Source organism: Nelumbo nucifera, chromosome 1, assembly GCF_055504915.1.
Source record: "Nelumbo nucifera cultivar China Antique chromosome 1, China Antique-T2T, whole genome shotgun sequence".
Taxonomy (NCBI): Eukaryota; Viridiplantae; Streptophyta; class Magnoliopsida; order Proteales; family Nelumbonaceae; genus Nelumbo; species Nelumbo nucifera.
Window position 1 is genome coordinate 66,623,288 of NC_142649.1, and position 11,117 is coordinate 66,634,404.

Below are 11,117 nucleotides of genomic sequence, written 5' to 3' on the forward strand. Positions count from 1 at the left end.
GTCAAGGATTCGCTGACCGCGTGAGCACTTACGACTGAAAAACAGTCAAATTCCATTTGCAAACCATTGGCGTTTCATAAACACAGAGGTAGAATCGATGGCATATTCTTCAAAACGATTTTAGTGGATTTGGCGCGAGGCCCACCGCACCGCCCCACTTCTTCAAACCGACATACCAACGACTATTTCCGTGTTTATAACGCCATTAAAAAATATACGAACCGACTGAGAGTGCATCAGCACCTGGTTTTGCGATTCATGATTCTTCCCAATTGGTTGACACTCGAAACTTCTAAATTCTAATGGTCTACACACCCCATCACACGGAACGATCCAGTGTGGTCAGCTTCCCAACTGAGTTCATGATCTAAAGCTCATCAATCCTCTTTTTGTTTATTTGACATTTAATCAATGATTTGAGCCATTGTCAGCAAGGATTTTCAGCGCTGTATTTTTGCATTAATTCTGTGTGGGATCATCTTTTATGAATGCTGATGAGTGCATATTTGGCCCTCTAATGACATTATGACACGTGGCACCTCATGATAATTAGGCAGTTCACCATTAGAAAGTTCGTCACCAAGCAGCCTGGTACTTTACAGGTAGTTCGCCACAGGCAGTTCGACCGCCGTGTGGTAATTCCAAGGATCTCACCATCGTACCCCACGTCTTACGGGGTCGTACCTTGTAACGGCTATATTAGCTCACCCACTCCCCGATTCAGGCAAAAATGGGCAACCTTACCAGTTGGTGGCGTTATCCCCAACTAACACGGAAACAGATCCTATCACAGCGGAAATCCAAGAACTACTCCACCAAACCCACGAGGACTCCAGTATATAAAGGCTTCACCCCCCAGGGGCAAAAAGAGGGGTATGCGTAATCTCTGCTCTCTAGCTCTTTCATAATCCGATATCATCTTCAAGCTCACAACTAAGTGCTAACTTAACCATCGGAGTGACCTCGTCGGGTTAGCCACCCCGGGTTCTCTGATTCATCTTTTGCAGGTTCCTCAGTTCCCGTCGTTGCTGGTAGCCAGATCATCCCCAGCAGGGAGCAGCCGGATTGCATTACATCATTTGGTGCCGTCTGTGGGAACTGCTACTAAAAGCCCTTGTCTCCATTCAAAAATCTCAAGCTCAGAATCAAATCCATGGCTTCCTCTAGCAATGCCGAACAAAACAACGAAGTGAAGGTCTCCGGGGGGCAACCTCAGTTCCTGTCTACCTGCATAGGTTAGTTCACCATACCACTTACTGCGGCTGGGGTCCCAACGCTGACGATGCCCCAAGCGACTGCACAAGTGAACACGCCACTCCCTCTTGCAATCAGCGCGACATTCATTGAACCCTCTGTGGTTCTGTGGGAGACGATACAAAAAGCTAAGTTCTCATCCTCTAAAAGGCTAAGTCATCTTCTTCTAGAAAGCTAAGTCCTCACTTTTTAGAAACTAAATATCTCGCTTTATAGTTTCCATTTTTTATGAACTCAAAGACTATGCAAGAAGTTGATAGCTAACAGATTAAGCAGTTCTACCAACTTTACTTTCAATTCAGATAAAACCTCATCAGTCCTCTTCGCGAGGTCCCCTTTACAAAGATGAGCTCTTCGTGGCTTCTGCGGGAGTTGGCGGCCAACAGACTACATGGGTGCCCTTGCTGGTCGAGCCTTCCAAGGCTCCCGTGTGAGCTAGCGACCTAAAATTAGTAGTGCTGCCCCCGAAGGTCGAGCTCCTAGTAGCTTCTTGTAGGAGTGGGTGACCAGCATCACGAGGCTGATGCAGCGCAATCATAGCTCTAAGGCGCCCACCCAGCAGCCTAGCGCGGCCTGGCGGCCTGCGTGCGGCCCGACGGCCTGTGCGAAGCCTAGCGGCCTGGCAGCCTGGCACATGCGCCGACCTGGCGCGGGCACCGACCTGGCGCGAACGCCGACCTAGCGGCTTGGCCTAGGCGCGAACTGACGAACTGATAAAAGAATTCCTCATCACATAAGACCCAGTCGCCTCTTCGGCATGGGCAAAATCAACGAGAGTGGACTATAAGTCGCTCCCAGAGCCTAAGGGTTAAAGTATCGAACTGGCAGAGACCTCGGCACCACATAAGACCCAGCCACCTCTTCGGCATGGGCAAAATCTAGGAGTGGACTATGAGTCACTCCCAGAGCCTAAGGAATTGAATCAGCGCTTAGGAGCTCGTCGAATTCCGGGCCAAAAGGAGAAATCTACTCCCTTCACCGAGTTACTTTCAACTCGGGAGTGGGGGGCAAATGATGAGGGCGGATTTGGCCCTCCAATGACATTATGACACATGGCACCTCGTGACAACTAGGCAGCCCGACACTTTACAGGCAGCTTGCCACGGGCAGCTCGCCACCAAGCAGCCCAGCACTTCACAGGCAACTCGCCACCAACAGCCCAGCACTTCACAGGCAGCTCACCACCTCACAGGCAGCTCGACCGTCGCGTGGTAATTCCAAGGATCTCACCATCGTACCCCGCGTCTTACGGTGTCGTACCTTGTAACGGCTATATTAGCTCACCCACTCCCCGATTCAGGCGAAAATGGGCAACCTTACCGGTTGGTGGCATTATCCCCAACTAACACGGAAACAGATCCTATCACAGCGAAAATCCAGGAACTACTCCACCAAACCCACAAGGATTCCACCAGTATATAAAGGCCTCACCCCCCAGGGGCGAAAATAGGAGTATGCGTAATCTCTGCTCTCTAGCTCTCTCATAATCTGATATCATCTTCAAGCTCACAATTAAGTGCTAACTTAACCATCGGAGTGACCTCACCGGATTAGCCACCCAGGTTCTCTGATTCATCTCTTGCAGATTCCCCAGTTCCTATCATTGCCGGTAGCCAAATCATCCCCAATAGGGAGCAGCTGGATTGCGTTACATCAAATGCTATTATCGGGTTTATAGGAAAAAAAAAACAAATAGAAATGGGTTTCAGGAAAGAGACTCTGCACCTGTTTTCTTTGTGTTTAAACGCAAAAAAAATTCTATATCTAGTTATCAGCCAATCTGTTGTCTCGATGCTTACATTGTTGATCAACTTGATCTTCTCTGTAATTATATATTAGTTAAATAAACTAAAATCTTCTGTGCAATTCTGCAATATTATATTAGAATAAGAATAGCAACTGTAGAGTCAACGATGAAAGATCAATCTAGTTGACATTTGAATCCTCATCAATAGTTTTACAATGGTTAGGTTCTGAAAATTTGAGACATTAGCCAGCAGAGACGCCTCGTACAGTGAGTTAGAACAACTGAAATATCATACTACAACAACCCATTACAAAATTTGAATTGTCATACCCTGTTCTACAACGTCAAACAGATGGTGATGACAATCTTTTTTTATAGCTTTTATTCGAGTTATAGTACACACACGACTCCTAGTTGGGAAATGGGAATAGATATATATGCACGCGATAATACTGTGCCTTGAAGAAGAGGCTAGCAGAGAATTAATTAAGCAGATGACTTGGAGGATTCTCGTTCGACTGCTTCTTTTAAGAAGCTGCCCTCTTCTAAAACCATCTGTATAGGCAGGAATCCCAGACCGTTGGCCATGGCGAGCATCATTTTTCTAATCTCCGCCTTGAACTCCTCCAGATCCACGGACCCATTGGAGTCATGATCAAACTGATGAAAGAGGGAGTTATAAGTAAGTGAAAGCTCACTGGGATCCGTCTTGACATCCACGCCGAAGTGGGTCTCGAATACCCTAAGACTTTGAAGCTCCTTCATCAATTCAGCGTAGGAGAGGCGACCATCCTTATTAGTGTCGAGGCGAGCGAAACGGTCGTGGACAGAGCCTTCAAATGCTTGCTCGTCCTCCACGAAATTGCGAATAGTTGCACCATCCAACACTTCCACACTCATCTTTGTAAACAACCTCTGAAGCAAATTAAAGAAAGATAAGAAGAATTTGAACAACAGTTGAGAGAAGAATTGAAGATTTCGCGCTTGAACAAAAGCAGAGCACACTCTATAAACTATATATAAGTATTCATGCCGTGGATTTGTTCACTGCTTTATGGTTTCTGCTCCAAAAGTTAGAAAGGTCGCTGGTTTTCCAAATGGTTTAATTCTCTGCCTCCGGTTTCTTTCGCAAAAAAGTCATCCGTTCGCATATCAGCGTGTTTGTTGAGAGTTGAGACCGTGAAGTTTCAGTGGTCGTCGGTCAAATTCCATTGGCTTATTTATTGGGGCAGAAAATTTGGTTCCACGGGCTGGGCTACCCGCTACCGTCGTCGACCGTTTCAAGGGAACGGATCAGATGATCCTATCAAATTCGAGGGTCCCACAAGTCAGCAGGAGTAAATAAACCGTGCGTTGCTTTTGCGATGATTCTTGATCGTTCATCGTTGCCAGAAAATGAACGTTCGGATGAATGAGCTGGAGCCTGGAGGGCCACCAGCTCTTTCCTATCCTACGGTTGATGATCTGATCTATCAATTCGGATCAAGATGAGTTCAACGCCACTACTTTCAACGTCGGTCGTTGGATATGATAATTATGACGTCATTATTTTGATATTGTATACCTGAAGAAAATGAGTACTCTGCGGGACAATTTGTTTTCCTTTTCCACTTTACCGAGGAACGCTGTCTCTGTTATCCATCATCCAGCAACCAACACCGGAAGGAAGAGAAGAAAAGAGAGTGAATGAAAGCATGTCGCAGGTTCTCAACCTAAGCCCACCCCACCGAGCTCTCCCCTCAATACGTCTCGATTCGTCTTCATTTCGCTTATCCAGCAATCTCCTTTACACTCAAAACCCTAATAATTGGACTTCTCTGCAGCAGAAACTCAGGTGCAGAGGCAGATATTCTTGCCTCTTTTCAGACAACCGCAGAGAGGTAACTACTGCTTTCATTTCTCTTTAAATTTGAATGTTTTACTTCCTGTTTCCGTTTGTTTATTTTAGTTCCTTGTATTCACGCAAGTCGAAGCGGGAAATTCTTGAATCTTTACTGAATGAAGAAATTGATAGTATTTAATCACTTTGGTATGAAAAAGAAATTTTGTTGAACTAAAGTTTTGCATTCCTACTAGAGTTATTCTATTAACTGGATAAAAATTATCGCCCTTTTTTACTCATCAAATGGGCATTTAGTGAGTAACTTCTTTCTCTTGAATGAAACAAAAGAGTTGCAAGCGATGAAGCGAACAGTGTCCAAGATAAATTTTATAACACGAAATGTAGTGTTTTGTTAGCTTATACCATGCAAGGTGCATTTTTATTCTGCTACTCTAGTTGGCTACAAGCACTAAATTTTGATACCCCATATTTTCAATGAACCACAACATTTCCTTCTTGACTTAAGGGCATTAATTGGATTGTTTCTTGAAACTCCGAGGCTGCTTTGAAATGCATGGGGAATGAAAAGCACTGCATAAACATTTTTTAAAGCTAAGGTTTGTCACATCCTTTGTAATTATTGGTGCATCATGAGCATCTTTAAAAAATGTATTGCGCAATTTTTGGTCTAGGAGAAATGGCAATAGATTTATTAATGGAATGAGAAGATTTTTCTTCTTCCTTTTTTTTTCTTTTCTTTTTCTTTTCTTTTGTTTTTTGTAAAGGGGTAGAGATTTAAAAGAGAACAAAAATTCAATAAGATCAAAATGAAGGCTCAAGGTAATAATACAATAAAAGGCAGGTTACTTCCTTGAAATGCTGCTGCACTGAAAATCAAAATCTAGATTGCCTACTACTTTTCTTGGGATTAGATCGTCAGAGGATTGCTTGTTTTCAAAAATACTCGAATCCCTCTCAAACCATATTTTTCAAATTAAGCATAGACCAAATAGCTTTGCCTGGTTTTCTGAGGCTAAATTAACCATTTTTTAGGAAACACCATATTTTGAACTATATTTTTAAATTCCACATTTGTTTAGCAATTCCAAACCAAGGTAAATGAAATTTATTATTGAATTTGCATACCTTGATTAATGCATTTGAAAGGTAGCTGCTATCTTCACCACATAATACTATAATAGCAACAACTGAAAATTTTAAGTGCAATAATTTGGCACCATCACATTAGTTTTTTACTTTTAGATTTCCAATTTTGTTTCAAAGAATTACACTAAAGACATGTTTAATGTCGTGCAGCATATTTTCTTGGTGATGGTGGGGTGGGGTGGAGGGCTATCATATTGCTTAAGCACAATAATTTGACACATTTGGTGAGATGCCCTGTAATCATGTAGTTGCGATCCTTTACTACTTGCCATATTTGAAGCAACATGTTCAATTCTTCAAATAAACCTGTTAACTAAACTGCGCCATGCTTTTGGATGAAGTAAATTTTGGGGCTAGATATGAAATTAGTCTACCTGAATTCTGGTTATGTTGTTCATTTTCAGAACTGATTTGAGGCAACCTGTTCAATTCTTCAACTGTTTCATAACCGGTATTTCCTATCTATCCTGAGCATTCAAATAAACTTGTTAAGTAAACTGCACCATGCTTTCGGATGAAGTAGATTTGGGGGGCTAGAATTAGGGTTATGTTCATTTTCAGAACTGGAGACAGAATTAGGGTCAACTCCTCAAGTTTCTGTTTTCCACTGTTTGGGCATTGCTGCTCGGCAACAGAGAGAAAAAGTGTATAGTTTTAGTAAGAAATGATTTAAGTACTCATAATTTAACAATGGATATGGCATTAATCAGAATGGAATGGCAAAACAGGATTCATGTAGCCGACCCCATATAGTTGGGATAAGGCTTGGATGATGATGATGATGGTGGATTTTCAGCCGGAATATATGTTTCTCCCTCCAAATTCAATATCTGAAGTGCAACCCAAATCTAAATCCATTCCCATGATCCAAAAAACAGCCTAAATTAGGGGGCATATCTATGGAAGGTCAACTTGAAAGGAACAAACCGCACCGATTGAGTGAATTTGATATCCTTAGGTAGACCAGATCATATTGAGATCCTTCCCTTGAACATATTTGAAATCCTCTGTGAGGTACTCATTTTGAAATTCTGTCTTGGTGGATTTTTGGTACTTCCAGAATTTATTCCTACTTCCATAGCTTAATCTAAACACAACCTTGGCGCCTGTTAAATGCCCATTAAACTCGTCTTCCTATGTAGTTCAACTCAGTAAATCATATCAAACTTTTGAAGTAGGCCATAGATGATGATGCTTGTAAAATTAGGAATTTAAAGTTACATGAAACATGGCACTTCTTCTAGTTGGGTTAAGGATATAAATATAAACACATAAAATCCCCATATTTGTGTTCAACCATAGTTGTTGCATCTTCATAGTATGTTATACTTCTGCACCTATTACAGCTTACTGTGGTGATTGTATTCAATTTCTTGTACCAGAAAGGGAACAAAAATTTAGGTTGCCTAAATTTCTGTGAATTCTGTAGCTTTGGGGTTTGAAGCAAAACCAATGAGAAACTATTTCAACTATTAATATAGAAGTTTCTTTAGTTATATTTAGTTATTTACCTTGTAAACATCTCTGATGCAGGAACAAGCGAGAAAGGCATTAGAAAATGCTCTTGGTGGAAAGAAAATTGAATTTGAGAAATGGAATAAAGAAATTCAGAGAAAGGAGGAGGCATCTGGTGGAGGAAATGCTGGTGGGGGAGGTTGGTTTGGGTGGGGTAGATGGTTTGGTGGGTCCAATGGTGACAATTTCTGGCAAGAAGCACAGCAAGCAAGCCTTGCCATTTTAGGTATTATTTTCATGGTAAGCAGTTTCCTCTCTGTTTGTGTGGGTTTCATTTTAGTAGCTTCTGTTTCATCTGATTATAGTAATACTCTCTCTTTGGATTGCCAGTATCTTGTGATTGCGAAAGGGGAATTAATACTAGCTATCATCTTTAATCCACTGCTGTTTGCTTTGAGAGGGACGAGGAATGGCTTCACCTTCATAACATCACGCTTTTCAAGAAAGTTCTTCCCAGCTGGTACTTTCATTGATCCTGACAATACACCAAAGAAGGAATCCTATGCCACTGTCTCTGCTAAAGAGAGCGTGATAAGGAAATGGGGTAGCGATTGATACCTTTTGTTTCAGGTGCAAACAATACTTTCTCCAACCGTGTCCTTCTATTGCAACAATTACTGGAACAGAAGTTAATGCAATTTTGTCAGATATATGATTGATTATATGCCTTGCTACGGAGATCATTGATTTGTAGACAACAGACATTTTTCTCAGAGATTTTAGAGTTGTTTGGACATGCGTGCTTGGGCTGACATGCAACATCGCTGTTCTTGGTAACTTGCACATAATGTGCAACACCCAATATGAAATTTATCCTGTTATTACCTCTATGGAGCATACATTACATGATAGAAAAAGTTCACTCCAATTGTAGTTTAGGTACTGACAAAGGAACATACACCCCTTAAGCTTAAAGACCAAGATGGTCCTACTGTTTATTTGGTTTCCCCAACCATTCATGGCATACTATTCAATTGGTCTCCCTGATTTACCAATCACTGCGATGACTGTAAGCATCAATGCTTCCATCCTTTTACGTGGGAGGAAGAAATTGTGTCCAGTTAAGAAACTTGTATCTGCCATGGATGGTTGGGTTCATCCAATTGGTACAGTTTTTAGCATTAAAGTTTCCACATCCTCTAATTTGACAGATTTTTGTATCATTGTATGATAGACCATCATCTTCCCATGTAGCTCTCAAATTCCAAAACAATCTCATATAGTGTGTTTGTTAGCATAAAAATCTTGGTAAGTTGCATGCTGCGTGTTTGATAGTTAGAATGCTACAAGGTTCTACATGACCTGAGTCACCTGACCACTGAATGTGCGATATTGTTGGCCTTGCTTCAGAGATTTTCATGAGATAGCCACGTCTTTATAGCTAGAAGCAAATTCTTTGACAACATTACAATTAAGAGAAAATATAAAATGTATTTCCATGGTAATTTTTTATTACTAAGGGAAATATCTCTTTTATCATCTTACAAAAGGGAGCTTTTGACTATTAAAATCTATGGGAAATGTGATTGGCTTAAGGTATAGGTATCTACAGCACTTTGACATTAGCGGTTCTGCCGTTGTATTTGTAATACAAGCTTTACATGGTGTTTGACTCTATGGCCGTTTATTTGAAAAATGGTGTCAGTTTATTGTCATATAAGCGTTTATTCCAAAATGCTATTCGGCAAGATTATTAAATAAACATTTTTTCAATTTGTGTAACATTAAATTTTTCGATTAGTGTGAGAGCCAACTATTGGAAGAAACTATTTTTATCTCTCTTCCAACATCCAGCCAGCTATTTATTTATTATTCAACTTATATGGTGCCTAATAATTAACAAAAAAAACACCAAATGAACATTTATCAATCACTTTCTCATCTTTCAAGATAAATCAATATAAAACTACTAATTAAATAAATGGTCACAATACCAAATATGGTCTGATAACAAAGTTTGTAGTTAGCTGCTTGTGTATGACTTAGAACTTAAATGATTTGGAAAATACCAAACATGCTCTAATAACAAAGTTTTAAGTTTGTAATTAGCTTCTTCTGGATAACTCGAAACTTAAATGATTTGAAAAGCCTTTTGGTCGGTAGAATTAATAATTACTTTAGGTTTCTATGGTCTCAAGTAACTGAACCACTAGGGGATATGGACAAATCATGTCGTCTTGTATTCCCTGCGTTCTACCATTTTTAGGTATTTTGTAAAAATTTAACTTTCCAGTGTTTAGTTTTATATATGGGAAAATAAAGGAAAAGCAATGTTGGTTCTTCGCCAGAAGAAGAAGAAGAAGAAGAAGAAGAAGGTGAGGGAGGAAGAAGGGAAGAACAAGGAACAGGGAAACACTGTTGGTTCTTCGCTGGAAAAGCATTGTTGGTTCTTCTTCGCGGCCCGGTTCTCTTGCCACCGCCATGTAATCACAGAGAACAAGGAACAAGGAACAGGGAAGCACTGCTGATTCTTCGCAGGAAAAGCACTCTATTGGTTCTTCACCACTGCCTGGTTCTCTTGCCACCGCATGTAATCACAGAGAACAAGGAACAAGGAAGCACTATTGGTTCTTCGCCGCTGCCTAGTTCTCTTGCCACTACCATGTAATCACAGAGAACAGGGAACAGGGAAGGTAGTGTACGCTGCTTCCAAATTCCAATGGTCACGGCTCACTAGAGTGGCGTGGGATCACACCCATGTAATCACAGCCTCTCCGCCTCTCCCTAGTCATCTGCACTTTGCTTCCTCAGTCCCCACCCCATGAGCAGTGCACCTCCGCTCCTTCCAATAATGTCGAGTTTCTTTGAGTAGCGACAGCGGACAACAGTGGAGAAATGGAATTTCCCCGATCAGTGATGGAGATTGGAGGGCAGGAGGGGACCTACTGAACAGTGGTAGCAGATAGCGATGGAGAAATGGAGTTTCCCCGAGCAGTGATGGAGATTGGAGGGCAGGAGGGGACCTACCTTCACTCCTTCCAAGGAGGAGATTGTGGCAATGAACAATGGTTTCTCAAGTTTTTCCATCAAGGTCGCATTGTTTTGGTATGACCCCGATTCCACAATTTTGAGATCTCGCATCCCACATTTTTCTCATCCCTACCCTCTATTTCCCTCAAAACAAATAAGAGATATTCCCTTTTTCTCATCCCCATCCTACAAACCAAACGGAGCCTTAAAAACATACAAGGTTTCTAAATGTTTTCCTACCTTTCCTTTCCTTTCCTCACCTTTTCTTTCAAACCAAACATAGCCTAAGAGAAAGAGGGACAGAATGGAAAAACAGAGGATTCCTCAGTGCCCCCATTCCTGTTTTGAACCTGAAAGCACTTAAAAGTAACAATCCTAACAACAAAGAATGTCTAAGGCGGGCTTAAACTTAAGTCCTTTTTTTTCATCAGACAAAAAAGAAAGAAGGAAAGAAATTTTAAAGCTTCAAATATAGCTTAACAGATCAATATTGTTGCTTAACACTAACAGAGGCCGAGGAATGAAATTAATGCTGTGTTTGGTTGTAATATAAATAAATTTGCACTGATGCAAAACTATGACAGTGCAAACGATTTAAGTGTAAATTCTGATTTATTTCTGTTTCAAATTTTAGCTTATTTT

At 41.1% G+C, this 11,117-nt stretch overlaps 2 protein-coding genes across 2 annotated transcripts; one reads left to right on the forward strand and one right to left on the reverse strand.

Annotated features, from left to right (window-relative positions):
- Positions 1-3,487: 3,487 nt before the first annotated feature.
- Positions 3,488-3,901, reverse strand: LOC104594172 (uncharacterized). Its single transcript, XM_010254352.3, has one exon. It carries the CDS (start codon positions 3,899-3,901, stop codon positions 3,488-3,490), a length of 414 nt encoding a protein of 137 aa, XP_010252654.1.
- Positions 3,902-4,593: 692 nt separating this feature from the next.
- Positions 4,594-8,333, forward strand: LOC104594171 (sulfate adenylyltransferase subunit). The gene is made up of 3 exons (XM_010254351.3): positions 4,594-4,881; positions 7,524-7,745; positions 7,836-8,333. Exons 1-3 carry the CDS (start codon positions 4,696-4,698, stop codon positions 8,058-8,060), a joined length of 633 nt encoding a protein of 210 aa, XP_010252653.1. The 5' UTR covers positions 4,594-4,695; the 3' UTR covers positions 8,061-8,333.
- The last annotated feature ends 2,784 nt before the right edge of the window (positions 8,334-11,117 follow it).

Bases quoted from the DNA above. Each gene is read 5' to 3' on its own strand.
- LOC104594172 (XM_010254352.3), bottom strand. From the start codon at position 3,901: ATGAGTGTGGAAGTGTTGGATGGTGCAACTATTCGCAATTTCGTGGAG.
- LOC104594171 (XM_010254351.3), top strand. From the start codon at position 4,696: ATGTCGCAGGTTCTCAACCTAAGCCCACCCCACCGAGCTCTCCCCTCA. The intron at 4,882-7,523 runs GTAACTACTGCT...TCTCTGATGCAG, and splicing joins TTTCAGACAACCGCAGAGAG to GAACAAGCGAGAAAGGCATT. The intron at 7,746-7,835 runs GTAAGCAGTTTC...TTGGATTGCCAG, and splicing joins TTTTAGGTATTATTTTCATG to TATCTTGTGATTGCGAAAGG.